This window comes from Orcinus orca, chromosome 4, assembly GCF_937001465.1.
Source record: "Orcinus orca chromosome 4, mOrcOrc1.1, whole genome shotgun sequence".
Lineage (NCBI taxonomy): Eukaryota > Metazoa > Chordata > Mammalia > Artiodactyla > Delphinidae > Orcinus > Orcinus orca.
In genome coordinates this window covers 121,438,019-121,462,967 of record NC_064562.1, presented here as the reverse complement: position 1 = coordinate 121,462,967, position 24,949 = coordinate 121,438,019, and the positions used below count along the sequence as shown (strand labels likewise).

Below are 24,949 nucleotides of genomic sequence, written 5' to 3'. Positions count from 1 at the left end.
CCAGATATTTTGTGAACAAAGTTATGTCAGCATCAAGGAAATTTAGATAGTCTCAGGTGAGTGGAGTCCCTAGTCTCTGAAATGTATACTATTGTTCCAAGGGTGGATCAGATTTTGTGCTGATCCTTGCTGCTGTATAGTCAAGTTTAGTTTGACAAGCCAAACAAATACAGATTGCATCTGTTGCTAGGGTTTATGGGAGTAGGAAGACGTCTGCATCAAAACAAGGATAAAGTCAATTCAGGCTTTGTGTCACATTTAAATGAAAAACATGGCAAGGTCTCACTCTTGTCTTCTTGCAGAGATAATCATCTTTTTTGAAACTCACATGAGAAACTGCATCTTCAATTGCTAAACTAGAATTAGACTCCCTGGGCATACAAGGGAAACTTGCTGAATTAATCTCAGAGAGCAAGTGTATAAATCTAAGAATTAAGGTTATAACTATTCAGATCAATAGGGAGAGGCAGAGGTAGTCTACCATCCATATCATGGATTAAATGAACCCAGAGGACAGTTCATTGTTATCTCCTTGAACAGATTACTCACATTTAAAGGAAATTTTGATCTTTAGCATTAATCAAATATTATTTATGGGCAAACATATGATTTGTTTTGATACTCCTAGCAACTGTTACTCACACTGCCCTACTACCAACCTAAGATCAAAGTTACATATATCTCGGCTTGACAAAACATGATGGTGAATCCACCTCTTTCCTAGAAGTAAATTATATTTAGCGAGAATGATGATTTAGCACAACAGCATGCTTTAAAGTGTTATTGGGTTATACTGTTTTCTCCGCTGTGGGAAAGTAATGTAGTAGGATCCAACTCTTGAGCTAGTGATGGGTCTCAGACAGGAAAATGACCAACAACATTCACCAGAGCAAAATGAAACTCCAAATGGTGTTTCCTTTCAGTGAGTCCTTTCAGCAGTACATCATAATGCTATGTTAGTCACTGAAACACATGACACTTTAAAAATAATTACTCTCTATCTAGATTATATTTAGTGGTTATGAGACCACAAGCATTTCATCACTGATAGTGTATCGCATCAAAAGATTATCTAAGAAAGAAATTGAAGGAATCTTTGCATTTCACTTTGACTTGTCAACAACCCTTTGGAAAATATTAGGAACAGCTCATCTTACTCTTAAAATGTTATATTCTTGGCATGAAATCAGTGCTTTTCTTTTGTCATTGGAAGAAATCTGAGAACATAAGAGCCAGTTGCAGTAATAAGCCATGTGTGTTATTATTCTTTTCTTTAAAACAAAACAAAGCAAAACTGAAAAAACAAAACAAAAGAGCAGAACATAAATACTTCTGAATAACATTTGAGTCAGAAGCCTACACAAGAGATGATATTTGTGGCAATTCTATGACTAAACATTGTGAGTAGCTGATGCTTTCTACCCTTGGCATGTAAGGATTAAATTTAAAATATGACATCTGTTTTCAAATGAAAATAATCAGGTTTATAATAAGCAAGGCATAACATTGCAGCTATTTTAAAAAATAAGATAATACTCCATTTGTGTTCATTTACATTTCCCTGGAGGCAAAGGTTATTTGGCTTTCAGATGTTAGGTTGGAAGTTAATTTGTACTGCGGTAAGAGAAGGCTTCCACCCTCTAGTCCCGCCTCATTACTTCCTGGATCCCTTAACCAAGCTAAACCAAGTTTTGTGATACTGTGATGATCACTCGTAGCCCTTACCTTTTGCCAGTCCCTTTTTCTCTCTCTAGCTGTCTTCTTCCTCTTTTTGCTCAAGCTTTTCCCCTAGCTTTTGGCCTCAGGCATCTGAGGTTATCCTACACCAGGTGTGTGCTCAAAGGGGACCAAATGACTCTGAAAACACTTTAAACCAATTCAGCACGTGTGTTATCCCTATAGTAAATTTCTCGAGCTCCAGATAGTATCTGCCTAGTTTGTCAGATTAATATAATACTTTTGACTACTTTGTATGAGATCGTCTACCTGTCAGAAAACATTAGTCCTCTTTATAGTTGTATCTTAAGCATTTTGATAAAGAATAGGAAGTGAATCTCCTTTATAAGTTCCAAATATGCAAAGAATTCTTTCTTGGTCTTGTTATACCTGTAAGTACTGGGTATGGTTAAACTTGGCTTTTTTCCTGACTTTTTCCTTGCCTTCTTGTCAGCAAATGTTTTGGTCTGTGGTTTTATATCAGATTATAAGGAAACATTTTAGATATTAATGCAACTTGAACACAGTAGACATCATATGAGGCTTAAAAGTTACAGTGAAAACTCTCCTATATAACTCTACATTTGTTAAGTGATGGAGGATAACTTACTTTAAAAGGTCCATGACCTAAAACCTGTCCTGTAGATTCCCTATTCTCATAACCTTTCAAAAGTTGTGTGAATTAAAAAGCAGTGTAGGAGTTGTGGTAAAGGGAGCCTTAAAACACCTAATCCAGGCTTTGGTTTTTTAACGTGTTTATTGGGTGTATTTTATGTATAAGCAATTTTTTAAAAGGCAGAGGGAGCTCATTTCCAATTTTCAGGAAAAACTGCCAAGACATCATCTGAATCTTGTGAGCTCTGGCACCTATATTCATGAACTGTCACAGGATAAAAGTTATTTGTCTTAATACATGTTATTCTGTATACCTATCCTGCCCTCCACAGCCCACCATTTAATTCATTACTCCTTACCACAGGAATGTTTGTGACTGAATAAGAAACTAACCATAGTAACTCTCCCTCTTGACCTACAAAGTTTGGGACTTGGCTGTGATCCATCACAGCCCTAACTGTTTTGAATCTGAATTTTTATTATATACATCCTTTTTAGAGCACAGTATACTGTGTGTAATTTGACCAGTGGCTTGGACACAGTTCTCAGTTGTCTAATGTAAACAGAAGTGGATAAATGATTGTTGCTGAAATTCTGGTCGCAAATATCGCAGATCATAGGAAAATGTACCACAAGGCTCATTAGAGCTCCTGATACATGATACTATTAGATGATGGCATTTTATCAGAAGAGGCTTATCCTCTAATATTGATCTTGGGTGGCCTCGGCCTGCAGCGGCTTGAAGCAGGGTTTCGGTTCCCAGCCAGTGATTGAGGTCAGGTCACGGCAGTGAGCGCACCGAATCCTAGCCACAGTGGTCAGTGACAGGGCCCTGGCCTTACGGCTTTGCAGAAAAAGAATTCCCACAAAGATGGAAAGTAGTGAAACAAGTAAAATATTTATTAGGAAAAAAAGAAGTACAGTACATGTGGTTAGACACACGGGCAGACTCAGAGAGAGAGTCACACCCTCGTGGCAGTTTGAATCACTTTTATGTGGGTTTCCTTTGGCCAGTTATTTGATTTGCCTTGTTCAAAGTCCATATTTGGTATATCTCAGGATTTTCCCATGTGTGCCTGCACATCTCTTAGCTAAGATGGATTCTACCAAAGAGGCCTATGGGTAGATTTGGCCACTTGACATCACTCCCCTTTTGACCTCCAAGGAGGCTTTCTGCGCATGTATAGTTGGGGAGGCCTCCTGACTTCGAGAATGAGGAATTTATGGTCTCGTTATTTGCTATCTGGGCAGGGCCCAGCCTTCTCTCTCAATTGTCCTGTTATTCCCATCTCGGAGCATCTGTCCACAGGGAACGAACTCAAACCGTTTGCCCTGAGGGCCCATCTACCTCCTGCCTCAATATGAGCCAGTATGTTTTTATGTCATAAAAACAAACTTTTATGTCCTAGCTAAAATGTTTTCTCCTATTTCTTTAACGTCAACTTTTCAGAAAACATCCACATAGTCATTCTTAAGAGAACTTATTTGCAAGTATAAGCTATTGTTAAACACTAAACTGTATATCTACAGAAATACCCAGTTTGCCATATGCATAAATACTAGGTCACTATCATAAATTTTAAAATTAAATGAATTAGCATAAAGGAAAATGTTTAATAGAGCTCATCACGAATTTTAGAAGGTCTTTGAATTAATTAAAATTATATGTAAAGTGTTGTACATATTGCTATATATATATTTTTAGAGAATAGGTTCATAAGCTTTCTTCTGATTGCCAAAAGTATATAGGACTCAGTAAACTGTAAGAGTCACAAGTATAAATTACTGCTCCAACGTAAAGAGTTCACCATTAATACTGTAAAGCATTAGTTAAAGAGTTCGCCATAAAGAGTTCACCTAAGGTAACACTGAAAAGCGCTACCTTACATACCATTTGGGGACAACTCTGCTTTTTTAAGTTTGTATCTATACAATTTCAGGGTGTTGTAAATGGCTCTCCTATTAAAGGATCAATTGGGGAAAGGAAAGAGGAGGAAAGGAGGAAACTAGCTTTATAGTATTTACTATGAATCAAGCACTTACAGATATAATATCTAATTTAAAACTCTCAACAACACTTTAAGTGTACTATTCAAGTGTGTTGTTTCAGATTTAACAGGTGAAGAAACTAATGCCAAAAAGGCTAAGTGACTTACCCAAGGTCCCACGGCTAACCAGTGGTAGAACCCTGATTCAAACTCTGTATTGTCTAACTACGAAGTTCCCACACTTTCATCCATACCACCCAGGCTGTTTGATTGAAATAGTGGATTTTCTCACCATCTTGACTGGTGGAAAAAACTTTATGGAAAATTATTGTTTGTCTTTGCTGTTAAGTAGGTCTGAAATTCTCTCATCTCCACTTCCCAACTGTCTTCACTCAGATCACCAGTATCTCGTGCCTGACCTCCTGCAACTTCCCTCTGTCCTTGCCTACAGCCTCCTTCCCCCAGTTCTACCCTACAACCAGTGAGGTTTTTGAAATGTCAGTCTGGTCATTGTCATGACTTCCCATTGCCTTCAGAATAAAATACAAACCTTCACCATGGTTTTTGAGGCCCTTCATGATCTGGACTCTGCTTTGTTTTCCAAGCTCACCCTCACTGCTCTTAGATTCCAGCCATAATTAACTACTTGTAGTTCCTTAAATGCTGTCTCTTTGTATTTGTCTCTATTTGAAGCATTCTTCTCATTTCTGTTCACCTGGGTAACTCCCATTTGTCTTGAAAAGCTGTTTATATAGCATTTCTTCATGGAACTCATTCTTAACTCCTCAAGTTTGGGACTAAGTACCCTTCCCAAGTGCTCATAGAAAATCTTTTACTTGCTCTTATAGTGGCATTGGGACCGCTATCATATACAGAGTCTCTGTGTGCATTAGATAAAAACCCATCCTTCGTTTAGGGATACACAGCACCATGTAAGGGCGCAAAGCTTGGAAAGGAGAGGATGGGGCTACATTTCATGCTCCACTTACCTCTTTTCTGGGTTCTCTCATATAAGGCACAATTTGTACAACCTTAAATGATGACTCTGTGTAGCATTTATCAAATGGCATTGTAATCGCCTATCCACTTACCTGCATCTCCTACTAAACTCCAGGCTCACTGAGGACAGGGATTATATTGTATTCATTGTACCCACAGCCCCTAGCATTGTACCTTTCAAGTAACAAGCATTCAATAAATATTTGATGGTTGAATTAATGACTAAGTTAAGAATGAACACCTGAAAAATAATAGTTTGCAGTAGACAATGCACTTATAGAAATTGGTAAAAAGAAGAAGAAAATAAAAGAAAAAATGCTAATATCAACTACTAGTTTAAGACAAACATTGAGTGCCTACATGATGGAAACTATTATGAGGAAACAGAAATGAGAAAGACAGTCCCTTGCCCTTATAAATCTTGCAATCTAGTTAAGAATATAAGACTGATACAACCAATTAAAATTCAAAGTGGAATGTGTCATGTGCTCTGAGATTTATAGTTAAAGTTTTAGAAAATCAATGAGAAGGAAGGAGTTTCTTCCAGTTAACAGAAGGATTCCTAAAGCTTCACGGAGAAGGTGATAGTAGACCTAGACCTTGTATTATTGGTAGGATTTCAGTAAGAAAAAGTGTTGGGAGGAGGGCCATAGTCAGGAGGCAGCATTCCAGGCAAAGGAAATAACACAGGCTGATTGGAAAGCACAGGGCTTCTCTGAAGAGCATTTTAGCTACAGATAAAGCTGGAAAGATAGGGGGAGCTTTTGGTTATAGAGGGCCTTAAATGCTATGCTAGGGAGTTTACATTTTAGGAGTGGGGAGCTATTAAAGGTTTTAAAGAAGGAAAGTGACAGTATCAGCTGTATTTTAGAAAGTCATTTGGAAAATTACTTTTAAAGTGTCTCCCATCTCTTTTGCAGTTGATCCCAATGAAATCAAAATTTTAAAACACCAAGAACCAGAGACCAGTTAAAGAATTTCACTCTCCCTATATTCCCAATCTATTTCAGTGCCAGATTCTTTCCAGATTCTACCTTTAGTTGACCTTCTGTCTCAAGCTTGCAATCTCCCACTGTCTAGTTTCTAAGCCCCCAGTGTCAGCAAAGCTCATGCGGCTGCTGGGAGAAGATGACACCTAGGGGTTTGTCTGAGACTGATAGCCAAAGCTCTGCAACTTTCAAAAGGAGACTCAAGAAATGGCCTCACTGCTTTTATTATATGATTCAAGGCATCTGGTAACATCCTGTCACTATCTTCTCTTACCTTTATTTGGGATACTAAAGGACAGCCTTCTTTCTCATTAACCTTTAACTTAAATATAAATAAATATATGTATTTATGTAAAGAATAGGCAAGTGTAAGTCTAAATTGAAGAATTTCTTTTGTCGTTCTCAAAATTCGAAGAAACTTTAGACTTAATATTATCAAGATGAAACTTTGAATAAGAGCTTTTAGGTACGTACTACAAATTGTTCTTACTGACTATGGATAAACAAGCTATTCCTTGTAAGGGATCCACAGATCTTGGCTCATCTTGCTTAAGGGCAATAGCCCTAGGAAAGAAAATATCTCTACACAGCAGTTACTGGAGTCTCAGGATTTCCTAAGGGTCTTCCATAATGTTACCATGTAGGCCGCAGAGTGCTAGGTAAAAGGGAAAGGGAAAAACTAAAAATGCAAGAACCACTTAGGAACGAATTCAAGAGTAATTGGGGTCTAAAATGGAGTAGGAGCAGAGGAATGGAAAAAGAGGAAATGGATCCAAGACAAATCACAGAACTAACACAGCTTTGTGCCTAACTGAATAATATAGAGCCAAAGGACTTTTTTTTTTTTAACTCAAAGATCACCTTAAAGTTTCCAGCTTTGGTTTTGGGGGGAGGTTGCTGATACCTTTAACAGAGATAAGAAAGAGAAAAATAAAGTAAATTTGGAGAGAATGTAATGAATTTTGGACATACTGTGTTTGAGGTGCTAATGGGACATCAGTATAAAAAATGTCAGTCAAGCATTTAGAAGTTCAGACTGGAATTCAAAGGGGATTTAAAACTAGATGGGTATCTATAGAATCCTTCCACTTATAAACAGTTAGTATTCTACAATACAGAACAAAAAGATGTAGGGTTTTTCTTAAACGTATGGATACTAAGGGAGGAAGGAGGGGGTGGGATGAATTGGGAGATAGGAATTGGCATATATACACTACTATGTATAAAATAGATAACTAATGAAAACCTACTGCATAGCACAGGGAACTCTACTCAATGCTCTGTGGTGACCTAAATGGGAAGGAAATCCAAAAAAGAGGGGATATATGTATACGTATAGCTGATTCACTTTGCTGTACAGCAGAAACTAACACAACATTGTAAAGCAACTATACTCCAGTAAAAATTAATTTTAAAAAAAGATGTAGGGTTTTTCTTTACCATAACTAAATTTAAAAACTTATAAATGTATTATTTTAGGAAAGGAAACAAATTCCAGGTGATAACCTGAACAAGAGATTGTCGAAAGACCATTAAAAGATACAACTTACATTTGTTTCAAAAAATTGTAAAAAATCCATTGTCTCCATTACAAAATAGCTTATAAATAAGAAAAATTTGCTTTAGTGCCAGTGATTGGTAGAGGAGATCAACAAAGAAAACAAGAGATCAAAGGAAAATGGAAGAGAAAGGAAAGGAAAATATCATTTGGACATGTGAGGAAAAAAATATCTGTTATTGAGATGTAAACAAAGCAAACAATGGAGCAGAAGTTGCATTGACTTAGCTGACATCATGTGACTTTGGGAAATATTTATTTTCCTTGCCGTTTCTATTTAAAGTGTATACTTTAAAACATTAAAATTATTTTCCTTTCCTTTACTCCTCATGGGATTTTGTTAGAATTATATATAAGACGGTAAAATAGAAGAGACAAAGAAGAGAACTTTATAATTGCACATGAAAATATTAACTTCTCTTTTTCTCATATACCCCTTGAGTGGCCCACATACCACTAAAAATTACCGAACTCATTGAGAGAATAGCACTGCAACTTACTAAGAAACAAGCATGGAGGCCAAGAATAGAAAGTGAAACTTTCACTGCGTTATCTTCATATTCTTCATCTACTTCAGTTCCTTAACTGTGGAAATGGACTGAGGACATGGTCTCTGATCTGACTACTCTGTGGCCTTCTATATTAAAATTATCACACAAAGTTTATTATTTCTATATTTATAAACTTCATCATTACTTTTTTGTATAAATGTTTTTTATATTGATAACTTTCAAAGACTTTTTTAAAATGTCTTTTAAATTTTAAACACATTGAATTAGTGCGCTACAATTATGTATATGTCCCCTTATAGAACACAAACTATAAAAAATATTTTTTAAGATGAAATCTTTACACTATCCCATTTCCTAATCCCCAAAGATTAGTTCCAAGAATAGAAGACTAATATACACCATAGCATGGATTCTGAATATCCCAGACACCATTAGGATAGTTATCTCTCAAATAAACATGGACCAGAACGCTTAGACCATATAATGTCTGTTTTTGTAAACTCTCCCATTTTTTTTCTTACTGCATAATTAACCATATTCCAGTATATACCATGCTAGAGTAATACCCTGGAATTACCTGTTTTGCTCCTTGTCACAAGTGCCTTTGGTAAGGTGTAAGATGATTACTGGCCTTGTGTTCACCTTCTTGGATTTGCCTTCCAGCTGATTTTACTTCTGTGAGTGAAATAAGAAAGTAAGGTAGCCACTGCCTAAATGTTATTAGATGTTAATACTGTGAAAACTGATTTCACACCTTTTATAGCACTCCTTTTTTTTTCACTGTTAATGAGGTATAATTGATACAGAAGAATTGTATATATTAAAAGTATACATCTTGATGTTTTTATATATGTATACATTATGAAATGATCACCAAAATCAAGCCAATTAACATATCCATCACTTCACCATTTTCTTTCTTTTTTTTTTTCTTAGCAAATTTCAAGTATACAATGAGGCATTGTTATACTTGCTATATATAGTAACTAGTCACCATGCTGTACATTAGATCTCCAGAACTTATTCATCTTGCACAACTGAAACTTTGTACCCTTTGACCAACATCTGCTCATGTCCTCCCATTGACCCCTTCACCCTTGGCAACCACCATTCTACCTCTGCTTCTATGAACTTGACTATTTTTGATTCCACATGTAAGTGAAATCATACATATTTGTTTTTATGTCTGTGGCTTATTTCACTTAGCATATGTCCTCCAGGTTCACCCATGTATAACAAATGGCAGGATTTCCTTTTTTAAGGTTGACTAATAATCCATTGTATATATGCACAACATTTTCTTCATTCATTACCTGTCAGTGCACATTTAGGTTGTTTCTTTTTTTTTTAATTGAAGTATAGTTGATTTACAATGTTGTGTTAATTACTGCTGTACAGCAAAGTGATTCAGTTAAACATATATATACACATTCTTTTTTTTTTTTGCTGTACGTGGGCCTCTCACTGTTGTGGCCTCTCCCGTTGCGGAGCACAGGCTCCGGACGCGCAGGCTCAGCGGCCATGGCTCATGGCTCACAGGCCTATCCGCTCCGCGGCATATGGGATCTTCCCAGAACGGGGCACGAACCCGTGTCCCCTGCATCGGCAGGCAGACTCTCAACCACTGCGCCACCAGGGAAACCCTACATTCTTTTTTTTTAATATATTTTTCCATTATGGTTTATCATAGGATATTGAGTATAGTTCTCTATGCTATACAGTAGGACCTTGTTGTTTATCCATTCTATATAGAAAAGCTTACATCTACTAACGCCAACCTCCCAGTCCATCCCTGTCCCAAACCCCTCCCGCTTGGCAACCACCAGTCTATTTTCTATGTTCGTGATTCTGTTTCATAGATAGGTTCATTTGTGTCATATTTTAGATTCCACATATAAGTGATATCATATGATATTTTTCTTTCTCTTTCTGACTTCACTTAGTATGATAATCTCTAGTTGCTTCTATGTTGCTGCAAATGGTGTTATTTTGTTCCTTTTTATGGCTGAGTAGTATTCCATTGTATATATGTACCACATCTTCTTTATCTATTCATCCATTGATGGACATTTAGGTTGTTTCCATGTCTTGGCTATTGTGAATAGTGCTGCTATGAACACAGGGGTACATGTAGGTTGTTTCAATATCTTGGCTATTGTAAATAGTCCTGCAATGAACATGAGAATGCAGATGCCTCTTCAAGATCCAGATTTCATTTCCTTTGGATACATTCCCAGAAGTGGGATTTCTGGGTCATATGGTAATTCTGTTTTTAGTTTTTGGAGGAATGTCCATACTGTTTTCCATAATGGCTGCAGCAATTTACATTCCCACCAACAAAGTGCAAGGGTTTTCTTATGTAGTTTATTTATAAAAATAAATGTATGTAGTACTCTTAAGAAAATAAATGTCAGTGTGTTAATTATAAAATATCTGGGTACAGAAAACTAGCAGGAGACAGAATACTTTTCTCAGTTATGGGAGGAACATAATAAGGAACAAAACAAAAAATGACATTTTAAAATTATTGTATAATTGAGGGAAGAGATCAGTGGAGTATTAGTTAAATCATTTCTACCTCTTTCCTGCGAATCCTTGTCACAGCTCTTATGTTTCTAACTGGGATCACTGAGTTGGGCAGTTAAAATGATCAAGACATTTATTAATGACTCCAGAAATCTCTTAAGTAATCAGGACAAGACAGGCCTTGAGTTATATTTAAGGCCACACTGTACTACTCCAGATGGAGAAATCACCCCATATCTTACTTCTCATCTCAAATATGTTTATCTGAGTTGTCCAGCCAAACTCTTAGACATAGGTATGTAATATGCATAAAGTGTCAGCCTAGCTCCAGCCACACAGTGCCAGAAATATTAAATGTGCACCATATTTTCAGCATTCCAGAGGATCAAGAGGACACATAAAACTAGCACAGCATCAGTTTCACATCCATAAAACCAAGAAAATGAAATTGCTACAGTTGCTCATTACAGGTTAATTGCCAGTTCCCTTATTCAGCTTCATACCCAACCAAAAGTGATATTTCACTTTTGAAATATTACCCCAAATTTAGCATTATTTGTCAGGGAAAGGAATGGACAAATAAATGGAAGAGAGAGACTTCTCAGCTTGAGCTTCAGCAGGGAGTTGGTCAATTCATGCCCATTGTCCAGTCCCCAATATGAACTTAAAACTCACAAGGCCAATTAATTGTTTGCAATGTGCTTAATTGTCTGCAATGTGCTCCTTGCAGAATCTTGAGGAGCCCAGTTTTCTTAGCTTCCTGCTGCTACTATACGTTCCACCCAAAACTGTGTCCTAGGATACCCAGTGAGAAGCAACATGATCCTGGTCTGTGCCCCTCACAAATCTTACCTGTTCTCAGGTTTAATTTCTTGACCTTAGTTAACATGCACTACTCTGTGGCAGCTCAAAAATCCCTTTCCTCCACTCATTCTCCTGCTACAGTAGAACTTGACTTCCTCTAAACAAACATGCCAGCCTCTGAGTCCAAGCTCAGATGCAAGATAAAGAGAGAAAACAAGATGGAGTGGCACCCACAAGAGCCTGCCACTTTCAGACAGTGATGATTTGAGGTGTGCCTACCCAAGCCCTCGAAACGAGTACCACCACCAGATCCCACTAACCAGAGGAATGACAAAAATGCCAGAGCTTTGCCCTCTCCAAATGGGAGTACTTCCCACAAGAAATGCAGCTGCCCCTGCAGTCTGTGATTCCCAAAATTCTATCCCAGCAAATACCAGATTCTGCCAACTCCATGTAGGATGTTGCCTGCTAGATCTTAACTGGTTGTGCAGTTTGAGGAGCCCCATTGTCTCCAGGCAGGACTTGGTCTTACAAATTCCAGCCCCACAACATGGCAGCCTCTTCTGGTGCAAAGTGACTTGCTCTCCACACAGTACTATACTTATAAAAATTACAGTTTGAAGTCCCAGACAAACCTGACCAGCAAATGAATCTCATTATGTAATAAAGCAATCCTCAATCTGGCTACACAATAGAATCACCTAGAATTATAGGTGAAAAAAACCAAAAATGTTGCTGGAGCTTCATCCCAAGAAACTCTACTTCTTACTGGTGTGGAGTGGGCCTGGGTATCAGTGTTTTACTGAAAGCACCTAGATGATTCTGATGGCTTCATAACACTGGTCCAGTATGATATCTTGCCACTTCCACCAAGGATGTCATTCAGTAAGTCTAGGTTTATGATTTCTGTTTGAAGTCAGGCCTCTCCCAAAGCTGCAGCTGTAGTCTACACCAGACGCTTCATCACCAAAGTCCAGTACCCTGTCTATTCACTCAGTAAAGCTGCCAATTCCAGATGGAAAGTAAAAGATGGTTGAAACCCTGAACTCTGTGTGCCTGGTTCTCCTCTGTTCCACCATATATCTTCTCCATAAGTGACATGGCTTTTTTCACACAGTGGATTCATAGCCCTTTCTTTCCTCCCTAACCTGTCAAGCTATAGACTCAGAGAGCACTACCTGATCAGTGTAACGACAGTGACCATCACTTCTGGGTTCTCATTCCCTCCAGGTATTACTAATGAAAGAGGAATGGGGAGAGGGCAACAGCCCCCTAACCCCTGTTAAATTCAGGAGTACCTTGAACTTTTGTTTTTGTAATAGCCGTACTGCTTAATATTGTTTGCTGCTGTCTCCTCCACTGAACTGTAAGCACTGCAAAAACTGAAACAGTGCCTCGTACTTAGTAGGAATTCAGTGAAATGTTTGATTGATAAGTGAATGAACAAATGAATGAACAGATGGAGGAGAGCTCTTTCCATGGTAGGAGTGGAAAGATGCTGTCGTGGCTTCACTGTTAGGGACCAATATGTAACATGGATAATTGGAACCACAAGCAGAGGATTGGAGGAGCAGAACTCATAATCTTAACCTGAAAATTCAACACTTGCTCTTTTTCTTTACTTAAGCACAGGCTTGCTTCATTTCAAGGCACCCGAACACTTGCCATCTCCTTGTACTCCATTTCTGCTTTTCTTCTTAGACCTCCCACATCGCAGCAGCCTGATTGTTCTAAAATGCTCTGTTCTGCCTGCTTTGCCTTCACCATTTTCCAGCTCAGTAGCAGCCTACTTGTTATGTCCCTCCTTACAATAACAGTGGGAGCTCTTTCCAAGTCTACAGCATAGTTTAAGAGAGATTAGGTAAATGTACAGTAAGTCCTTTCTTACTCATTTTCTGACTTCTGTAGTGTTTTGAAAGTACTGAACGCTAAGACTGCTTATCCACAAGCCCTTTTGAGTAATGATATGTTTATCTTAGAATTTCGACCTAAATGGTAATTGTATTGCTGCATGTGGGAGAATGAAGCCAAGATGTTTTAGTAATCATATAGTACCAGAGGCTGTGCTGCCTGCACATGTGACTTGGGACAGGTGAATCTGGTGCCTCTGTTCTTAAGGACTGGTTGGAAGAGAAATAAGCAAGAAGCACAGGATGAAGATCAGCTCACTTTGCACTCTAGCTCACTTGATACCTTTTGAAATACAGTACACTATTTCTCTTCAACATTAATTACTATTAAGGATATCCTCAGTGGCTCTAACAGCATTTGAATCTCTCTTAAGGCATTGCAGAGAATTGTGGAAAAGTTAAGTGGGGTCAGCAGTACTGAGTTCGTTTTCTGTTAGTTGTTTTGAAAATTGCTAAGATCTGAGTCCAACGACATCTATGGGTTGGCCAAAAAGTTCCTTCGGTTTATACGTAAAAATAAAAGAAAAATTTTTCATTTTCACCAAGAACTTTATTGAACAATGTATTCACCATTTTGTTCCACTACCTTCTGCCATTTTTCAGGCAACTTTATAATTCCATCGTCCCAAAACTTTTCATCTTTTTGAGCAAAGAACTGGTCCAGGTGCCTTTTACAGTCTTCCAGGGAATTGAAATATTTTCCGTTAAGAGAATTTTGTAAAGACCGAAATAAATGTAGCAGTAGGCTACATTTAGTAGCAGTAGGCTGCTGCTGAGCTGGAAAATGGTGAAGGCAAATAAAAGAAACGCAGTCTTGCGTTATCCTGATGGAAGATTATGCGTTTTCTGTTGACTAGTTCTGGATGCTTTTCGTTGAGTGCTGCTTTCAGTTGGTCTAATTGAGAGCAGTACTTGTTGGAATTAATCGTTTGGTTTTCTGGAAGGAGCTCATAATAGAGGACTCCCTTCCAATCCCACCATATATACAACATCACCTTCTTTGGATGAAGACTGGCCTTTGGTGTGGTTGGTGGTGGTTCATTTCGCTTGCTCCACGATCTCTTCCATTCCACGTTATTGTGCAGTATCCACTTTTCATCGCCCATCACAATTTGTTTTAAAAACAGAACATTTTCATTACATTTCAGCAGAGAATCGCATGCGGAAATATGGTCAAGAAGGTTTTTTTCACTTAACTTATGTAGAACCTAAACATCAAAGCGATTCATATAACCAAGCTGGTGCAGATGATTTTCAGCGCTTGATTTGGATATTTTGAGTATGTCGGCTATGTCCCTCATGGTATAATGCTCAGTGTTCTCAATTAATGTCTCGATTTGATCGCTGTCAACTTCAACCTGTCTACCCAACCGTGGAGCATTGTCCAGTGAGAAATCTCCAGCACGAAACTTTGCAAACCACTTTTGACACATTCGATCAGTCACAGCATCTTCTCCATATGCTGCACAAATCTTTTTTTGCGTTTCAGTTGCGTTTTTAACCTTTCTTGAAATAGTAAAGCATAATATGCCGAAAATGTTGCTTTTTTTCTTCCATCTTCAATATTAAAATGGCTACACAAAAATTCACCAGTTTTGATAAGCTTTTTTTTAAATGCACGCTTCTATGAAAGCTGTCACAGTACAGTCTAACAAAATTGTTTCAAGTGACATTAAAAGCAGCTAAGTTCTACTAGAGCCATCTTACGGAAAAAGACCAAATGAACTTTTTGGCCAACCCAATATTTCACCTACTTACTGATATCTTTATCCTTGGGCTTAAGATAGTATTTTTCAAAATATTGTCCACAGACCTGCGTTAGAATCATCTAATGGAGTTTGTTGAAAAATAAAGACAAAAACAAAAAACACACTCCTGAGCCGCAGCTCAATAAACAGAATCTCTGAGTGACGCCTTGAAGTTATCCTGACCAAACAACTCAGCTAATTCTTTTGAACCTATAGAGTCTAGACTGCTCGCTTGAGACTTCACCAATATTAAGCTTCAAATACTTCCAAGAGGCAGTAGCACTGTGAGCAGGTATTAGTCATTTTTCTTGAAGGATCTGAGATCAGGTTATGATAAAGTAAATGAGAAAAACATGAGGACACAAACATCCAAGGGGGAGGAATAGGACACCACCTATAGACAGAGAATGGCCAGAGAGCTAAAGAAAACTTTCTTTACTTTACCTCTACTTCTTACCCTTTTGCCCTTGGGTATTTGTCCTTTACCATAGTTTAGTTGAGACCAATAGGCATATATTGAGCCCCTGCCATGTGCCGGGCACTAGGGACTATACTACCCAAAGCAATCTACAGATTCTGTGCAATCCCTATCAAACTACCAATGGCATTTTTCACAGAACTAGAAAAAAAAATTGCACAATTTGTATGGAAACACAAAAGACCCCAAATAGCCAAAGCAATCTTGAGGAAGAAAAATGGAGCTGGAGGAATCAGTCTCCCTGACTTCAGACTATACTACAGAGCTACAGTAATCAAGACAGTATGGTACTGGCACAAAAACAGAAATATAGATCAATGGAGCAGGATAGAAGGCCTAGAGATAAACCCACACACATATGGTCACCTTATCTTTGATAAAGGAGGCAAGGGTATACAATGGAGGAAAGACAGCCTCTTCAGTAAGTGGTGCTGGGAAAACTGGACAGGTACATGTAAAAGAATGAAATTAGAACACTTCCTAACACCATACACAAAAATAAACTCAAAATGGATTAAAGACCTAAATGTAAGGCCAGACACTATCAAACTCTTAGAGGAAAACATAGGCAGAACACTCTATGACATAAATCACAGCAAGATCCTCTTTGACCCACCTCCTAGAGAAATGGAAATTAAAACAAAAATAAACAAATGGGACCTAATGACACTTAAAAGCTTTTGCACAGTGAAAGAAACCATGAACAAGACGAAAAGGCAACCCTCAGAATGGGAGAAAATATTTGCAAATGGAGCAACTGACAAAGGATTAATCTCCAAAATATATAAGCAGCTCATGAAGCTCAATCTCAAAAAAACAAACAACCCAGCCCAAAAATGGGCAGAAGACCTAAATAGACATTTCTCCAAAGAAGATATACAGATTGCCAACAAACACATGAAAAGATGCTGAACATCACTAATCATTAGAGGAATGCAAATCAAAACTACAATGAGGTATCACTTCACACCGGTCAGAATGGCCATCATCATAAAATCTACAAACAGGGCTTCCCTGGTGGCGCCGTGGTTGAGAGTCCACCTGCCGATGCAGGGGACATGGGTTCGTGCCCCAGTCCGGGAGGATCCCACATACTGCGGAGCGGCTAGGCCCGTGAGCCATGGCCGCTGAGCCTGCGCGTCCGGAGCCTGTGCTCCTCAGTGGGAGAGGCCACAACAGTGAGAGGCCCGCGTACCGCAAAAAAAAAAAAAAAAAAATCTACAAACAATAAAAGCTGGAGAGGGTGTGTAGAAAAGGGAACCCTCTTGCACTGTTGGTGGGAATATAAATTGATACAGCCACTATGGAGAACATTATGGAGGTTCCTTAAAAAACTAAAAATAGAACTACCATATGACCCAGCAATCCCACTGCTGGGCATATACCCTGAGAAAACCATAATTCAAAAGAGTCATGTACCACAATGTTCACTGCAGCTCTATTTACAATAGCCAGGACATGGAAGCAACCTAAGTGTCCATTGACAGATGACTGGATAAAGAAGATGTGGCACATTTATACAATGCAATATTACTCAGCCATAAGAAGAAATGAAACTGAGTTATTTATAGTAAGGTGGATGGACCTAGAGTCTGTCATACAGAGTGAAGTAAGTCAGAAAGAGAAAGACAAATACCGTATGCTAACACATATATATGGAATCTAAAAAAAAAAAAATGATTCTTATGAACCTAGGGGCAGGGCAGGAATAAAGATGCAGATGTAGAGAATGGAGTTGAGGACACAGGGAGGGGGAAGGGTAAGCTGGGACAAAGTGAGAGAGTGGCATGGACATATATGCACTACCAAATGTAAAATAGACAGCTAGTGGGAAGCAGCCGCATAGCACAGGGAGATCAGCTCGGTGCTTTGTGACCACCTGGGAGGGTGGGAGGGAGACGCAAGAGGGAGGGGATATGGGGATATACGTATGCATATAGCTGATTCACTTTGTTATACAGCAGAAACTAACACAACATTGTAAAGCAATTATACTCCAATAAAGATGTTAAAAAGAAAAAAAGAAACAACACTCTCACTGTCCTAGAGGAGTTTACAGTTTGCTAGAGGAAGCAGGCTCTTAAATGGGCAATTTAAATAAATGTGGTAAACCAAAGGTAGAGATTTGCACAAAAAATCTGGGGGCCTGAAAAGAGGGCCCCCTAATGGAAACTTAGCTCCTAAACAAGGAATTGCCTGAGTAAGGAAGTAAGTAGAAATTAGGCAGGTCGGGGTTGGGGGTTGTTTGTGAGGAGAAACTAAAACAGGGGACCAGGAGTTGGTGGGAAATGGAGCATGTTTCCAACAGACAGTGCACAACCAAAAAAGACTCTGAATCCTAAAGTGATCCTATCTGTCAGGGGATTGATTACAGTCCAGGACTGCTTCATCGTAAAGGAGTAGAGAAAGATAATCGATGATCCTGGATAGGTAGACATGGGCAAGTCAGAGAGAAATGTGTATGTCTTGATAATTATTCAAAGCCCTGCTTTGCTAGGCATCTAGAAGACATCTTGGAGCAGTCCTTCAAATTTATTCCAAATTTATGGTCTCAAACTGTTCATTGCAGTTGCTCCAAAAACATGTTAGAACCAGTTCATGGGCCTTCTCTGGGATATTGTGCATGTAATTGCAATAACTAATATGTTGAAAATACTGTAAAAATTGTTCAAAATATAGATTTGAGAATGTTTTGACTCTCACTGGAAGGATATATGAAAAATAGGAATATTACTGTTCTCTGGAGAGGGAGACTGAGAACAGAGGTAGGAGGAATTTACCTGCATAGTCTCATGGTATACCCTTTTATATTGTTTGAATTGTTTACCAAGTATATTTATTGCCTATTCAAACAAGTTTACAAGAGAATTAAAAAGAGACATTTATCCCATAGCATAAATATGTTTGAAAAGAGGGATTTAATTTATATTAAAAACTAAATTAATGATTCGTTGATAGAACAGTGACAGCAGTAATAACATTATCATCATTTGTCTATCACAGCTTGAGAAAAAAACAGGATTGGAGATATATCAATTTTATGTATCCTTTATAAATTTGTCCCTTTTTTTTTCAGTTTGCAGCTCATCTTGTGAAGATTAAATATCCGAGAATCTGTATTCTAGATGGTGGCATTAATAAGCTCAAGCCAACAGGCCTCCTCACTGTCCCATCTCCTCAAATATGAAGAACAAGAGTCTGGCTGTCAAAAGGACAGAGTGGCATCACCCCCGGCAGCACAGCTCTTCACAGCCTTGCCACTCTAAGGCAGAACTAGACTTCCAGATGGTTACATTTCCATTTCAAGTTTTGTCATGAGACATTTTTTTTTTAATCTCATGACCGAAATGTTCAGCTATCCAGGCAACAAACTTGACTGTACATGTATTGCTGAAAGAATTTTCTTAACAATGAAATCCAATCATGTATTTTTACCACACCAACGCAAAGCCAGAAGAATTCAACTGACGAGGCACATTTAGCATTATCAAGAAGTCTCAGTTACACTGAAAAGTCTGTCTTCCATTGCATTGAACAGACAGCCCTAACAAAGGTATTCTTTAGAAGTATAGACTGAATGTGATCTGAAATCATCCTTCCGTGATAATGAAAACTGAAAAGCTATTCACAATACATTCCTTATAAGTAAATGCTATATTTGGTAACTCATTTTGGGCCCAGATATGTGTGTGTGTGTGTGTGTGTGTGTGTGTGTGTGTGTGTGTGTGTTTAGAAGGAGCAGAATTTAACCCTTTGGAGAAAGTAATAACAGTTTACTTCAAGAAAAATGAAAGTCAGAAACCATTCATATTATATAGAGTATTTTTCAGCTCCTGTAGCTGAGACACCCAAAATAAGAGTGACTTAGACAAGCTAGAACTTTATTTGTCTCTCACATAAAAGTCTGCATAGTCAATCTAGGGCTAGTGTATTGGTTTCATTAGCATTAAGTACTCAGGTGTCTGTTCTCATTCTTTACCACCCTCAACACTTAGTTTCTATCTCATAGATCAAGATGGCTGTTAGCTCCCACCATCATATCTACAATTTAGAAGGAAAGGAATGAAGGAGGAGGGAGGGAAAAAAAGAGAGAGAGAAGGAAAAAGTAGGGAGGGAGGAAAAAAGAGAAGGAGAGAAGGGAGGGCACACTCCTTCTCTTTAAGGGCACAAACCAGAAGGTGCATATATTCCTTCTGCGTACATACCACTCACCAGAACTTACACATGTGGCCACAACTAGCTATCAAGACAATCTGGAATACAGTTTTGGCTGGGCAGCCACTTACCCAGTTAAAAAATTTTATTACTGTGTGAGAAGAGGAGAAAACGTTGAGGGACAACTGGCAGCCTCTGTCACATTATTCAAAAAATTAAGCATTTCACTGAAGCTAAGATATATCACAATTTTATGTACCATGAAGAAAGGAAAAAAAGCAGCCAAATAAACTGTGACACACCAGCAATTATAAGATTCATTTCCATTTCAGAAATGTGAAAAAAATATGCATCTTAGCATTATTAAAATACAGTACATCTTTTTTACTATTTTCAGTTTTGTTTTAACTAAAACATGTTCTTTCATCTTTAACTTATATTCTTCTTCAATGTTAGGACTACCTAGGTAGAACATTTCAATGACAGCCTCAATGAAACTTTCTTGACTATGGTTTTATTGTTGCTGTTTGTTTTGGGTGTTTTGGGCATCTATTTTTTTATTCAGATACAATGATATACCTTAAAATTCACCCTTTTAAAATGTACAATTCATGTTTTTTAGTAGATTCACAACACTGTGCAATCATCACTACTATCTAATTTCAGAACATTTTCAAAACCCAAAAAAGAAATCCTGTACCTATTAGCAGTCATTCCCCATTGACCCCTCCCAAGGTCTTTAATTTAATTTTTGTATATGGAGTGAGGTAAGTATCCGACTTCATTCTTGCATGTGGCTATCAAGTTATCCCAGCAGCCGTGTTATTTTGTTTGTTTTGCTCAATTAAGTTATATTCAGTCATTCACCAAATACATTTTGAATACCTACTACTTACAAGACTCTGACATAATCAGTGGTTACATAATTCTGTGATCTTTACATAATATACAAAGTAAAAATGTGAGAATTAATGAGAAAAGAAAATTTTACCGTGATTTCTCTAACATCATTTTTGGGCCATTATCTACCCTGGTTAGGAAAATAAGTCCTCCTGCCCTTTCCTTCAATCTTTGATGACTTATTTGACTTCATAATCATAGCGCAGCACTGATGATCTTTTGGAAGGAATGGTTCTGAGTCTTAACTTTGCCTTCCTGAGAAAGCAGAGAAAGATGGAGCAGCAGAGATTTGAACTGAATGGGGTGGTATGTAATGAGAGAGGGTGAAGACCTGAGTGTTGTGAGGAGAGCTGTGGGAGCAGATAACAGTAGCCAACCTCCATCACAATTTTGCAATTGGTCTTTCTTAAAACTTGATACGTTTAGGCTTATTTTGAGAAAAATGGAAGCTTTTTTAAACATTGAAATTACGAATAATATGTAATATTCTCAACAGTAAAATAAGAAAGAGCATACAATCACTGCCATGTCTACATGAAGGGCATGTTATTCAATGGCAGATGATTTCAACAAAGTTGACCTCAACACCTATTTGTTGAATTAAACCTTTGTAGAGGTCCTTTTTAATATATTATTGACTCCTACACCGTCACTGTCAACACTCTTTGTTTCTGGCATCAGCAGTCTCTTCCCTCTACCTGGAATGCCCTTGCTACCACCACCAGCCCCATAGACACACACACACACACACACACACACATTTATAAATGCTTCATAATCCAGCACCAGTAGCATATTCTCCAGTCTTCTCTGACTTCCCCGTACTGCATTAAGAGCCTCAAGTCTATCAAAGCATTCCATTCATACTTCTAATAACAGACTTATTGCATCATTTTGCAATTATCTGTTCACATTTGGAACCCCTATTTTTAAAATATGAGCTCCCTTTAAAGTCAGAGTCCATAATTTATACCTCTTGTTATCTTCAGCAACCCAGTACACTGGAGATGCTTGATAAACGTAAAACTGAATTGAATCTCTAGCTTAGATATTTTATATGAATAGAAAAAACCCAGGTAATTTTTCAAGTGCCAAACTTATCTGGTACCTGATGATACATAAATAAATGGAAATCTCAATTCACGCAGTGAAGAAAGGATCTCGAATATACTACCCAACTCTAAAATTCTATAATCCTAAAAATTGGAGCAAATAACTTCCAACAACAGAATAAGCTAAGCTAGTTGCATCCCTTTCCCAAAACATAGAAATGCTAAATTTAAAAAGAATAGTAAAATAGGTCTAATAGACATTCTTTGATATCCTTTCTCATCCCTTTCAGAGGACTCATTTTTAGTTTGCATTGTTTGCAGCATTTCAGTAATACCATTCTGGTCTAATGCTCATGGTGACCAATAAGCAATGCATGAATGGGTACCAAGGTACAGTATTGCCAGCATTCCTTGATATATATTAATCCTCTGTGTGGTGGAGATGTAAACACTGTCCTGTCTTGGCTTAAGACTAATCTTGGAGCTATAGCAAGAGCACTTAAAGCATTAGATCAGATTCTAAATATTGCTTCCTGCCATACTAAAAGATTCAACTTTTGAAACTAATACTGTCTTTACATGTATCTGTGACTTTATAAATTTATTTTTTATTATAAATTTGTTTTATTTATTTATTTTTGGCTGCATTGGGTCTTCATTGCTGTGCGTGGCTTTATCTAGTTGCAGCGAGTGGAGGCTGCTCTTCGTTGTGGTGCACGGGCTTCTCATTGAAGTGGTTTTTCCTGTTGCAGAGCACAGGCTCTAGGCACGCGGGCTTCAGTAGCTGTGGCACGCGAGCTCAGTAGTTGTGGCTCATGGGCTCTAGAGCACAGGCTCAGTAGTTGTGGCGCACGGGCTTAGTTGTTCCGCAGTATGTGGGATCTTCCCGGACCAGGGCTCGAACCCGTGACCCCTGCATTGGCAGGTGGATTGTTAGCCACTGCGCCACCAGGGAAACCCTGTATCTGTGACTTTTTGAAAAACATTACATGGCCTACCATTCTTTTTAAAAACTGTTACAGGGCTTCCCTGGTGGCGCAGTGGTTGAGAGTCCGCCTGCTGATGCAGGGGACGCGGGTTCGTGCCCCGGTCCGGGAAGATCCCACATGCCGCGGAGTGGCTGGGCCCGTGAGCTATGGCCGCTGAGCCTGCGCGTCCAGAGCCTGTGCTCCGCAACGGGAAAGGCCACAACAGTGAGAGGCCTGCGTACAGGAAAAAAAAAAAAAAAAAATGTTACAGTGTGGTCACTAGTCAAAGTATTAAAAATTAAGACAATCCATGCATTAATTTTCTCATTAACGCTGGAAACTTTTTTTTGTTTACCATCATTAATTTCTTCTCAACTATATTGGCATACTTTTCAGTCTTTTAGGGTAGAATAATTTACTGTTTTGAGGCTTATAGTGTGCTAGAACCGGCTCCTCTTGGCTTGGAATCGCTGAACATGCCCATTTCTTCCCAATTCCACGTTCAGTGATCTCACCTTGGTAGCTTAAACTTGGCCACAGCAGGAGTATTTAGAAGTAGACAAACATCATAAATCACAGTTTTCTTTTTATTTTTTATTTTTTTGAAAGCCAGTCAATAATATTTACCAGAAAACTACTGATTTTAACCGTCCTATGGTCATTATATTATCTATAGATTATAAATCATGAAGGTAAAAGGAATTTAAAGATCATCCAATACAAGCATCATTGTCCAAACAATAAGAACAGTGAAATGAGTTTGTAAAACTCACATAGCTAGTAAAAGACATATCCAAAATTACAATTCTGCTTTCCTGATTCTTAACACATTTCTCTGTCCACAACATACAGATAGAGAAGGGAAAGAACACCAATTTCAACCCATTACACATCTATTACAGGTCAAATTTAGGTCAGGCCTGTGTTATATTAAGGCATAGGATACAAAAATGAAGCACAGAATAATGTTGATTAAACTCACTGTTGACTCTATGACATTCGTAGATGTGCCACTTAGTATCAGCTCCTAGCAGATGCCACTCTCACTGCCCCTTCCATATCCACCCACTCAAAAGTAAAGATTTTCAAAAAAAAAAAAAATGCAGTTAAGTATCTGCATTCCCCCAATCTGAGGGGAGAACCACTGTTCTCAGGAACTCTTGCTATGTATTAAGTTACCTCTTCAACTCCAAGACAGCATTATCCAGAAAACACATCTCTGGTAGAGAACCACATTGTTTCTGTCTACAGTCAAGTCCTTGGTATATCGGGTCAAAGTTGGCCTTTAACCTTTGTCTTCTATGTCTTTGCCAGGCACCAGGCTCGAAGAATTGGAAAAAAGTCCTTGTATCAGTCTCCCAGTCAAGTGTGGAAAGCCGAAGAGGGGGACTAACAAGGAGACGAGGTGGTTAGCTAGTTTCTAGGTCTATTAATCATACAAGAGAAGAAATAGAGGTCAGTTAGGTCACTTGCTAACCTAAAAAAAAATTACTTTTATGCCTAAGATAAACAATCCTGATAATTTATTACTTGTTAGATATCATATCTTTTCTAAACTTATCTTTAAGATCATTAATAATCCCATGTACCTTGCATTCATCACCATGGACTCCATATAGGGTCATTAAGGACCTGAAAGGCATGTGAGGAATATGACCACTGGATTGAGGCCAAATGACACGGTGCGGGGGGGTGGGGGGGGGTGGGGGGGTGGGAATTTGCATACTAATGCACAACCAAGAAAGAGAATCTTTTTTTTAATGGGTAATGAGGATTAAAAACAATCTCTGCACTCACAAATCATCGTTAATTATGTATACAAGATTACAGGATAAAGCATCTAATGCAGTGCTCAGTGTGACCATTTTAACTCCTTATTCAGAGCCTGATTCCTGTTTACAAAGGAGGTTCTTGTCCCAGAAGTGTTATCCACCCTTGTCCATCTGCCCTAGCATGACTGCTCTGCAGAGGACTTCCTGAGATTTGCCTTGGCATGAAGGCCCACCCTGAGCAACTAGTGGAAACAGGAAG

General features: G+C 38.3%; 1 protein-coding gene across 3 annotated transcripts in view; it reads left to right on the top strand.

Moving 5' to 3' along the window:
* Positions 1–24,609, top strand: part of TBCK (TBC1 domain containing kinase) — a 244,314-nt gene extending 219,705 nt beyond the window's left edge. For 2 of the 3 annotated variants that reach the window (XM_004269604.3, XM_033427801.2), the window contains exon 26: positions 18,920–22,571. In XM_004269604.3, coding sequence (XP_004269652.1) covers positions 18,920–19,030 — 111 coding nt within the window. In that variant the 3' untranslated portion in view covers positions 19,031–22,571. Of the gene's footprint in view, positions 1–18,919; positions 22,572–24,232 lie in introns of those variants that run through there. The other variant, XR_004483193.2, reaches the window with a different exon arrangement.
* Positions 24,610–24,949: the final 340 nt, after the last annotated feature.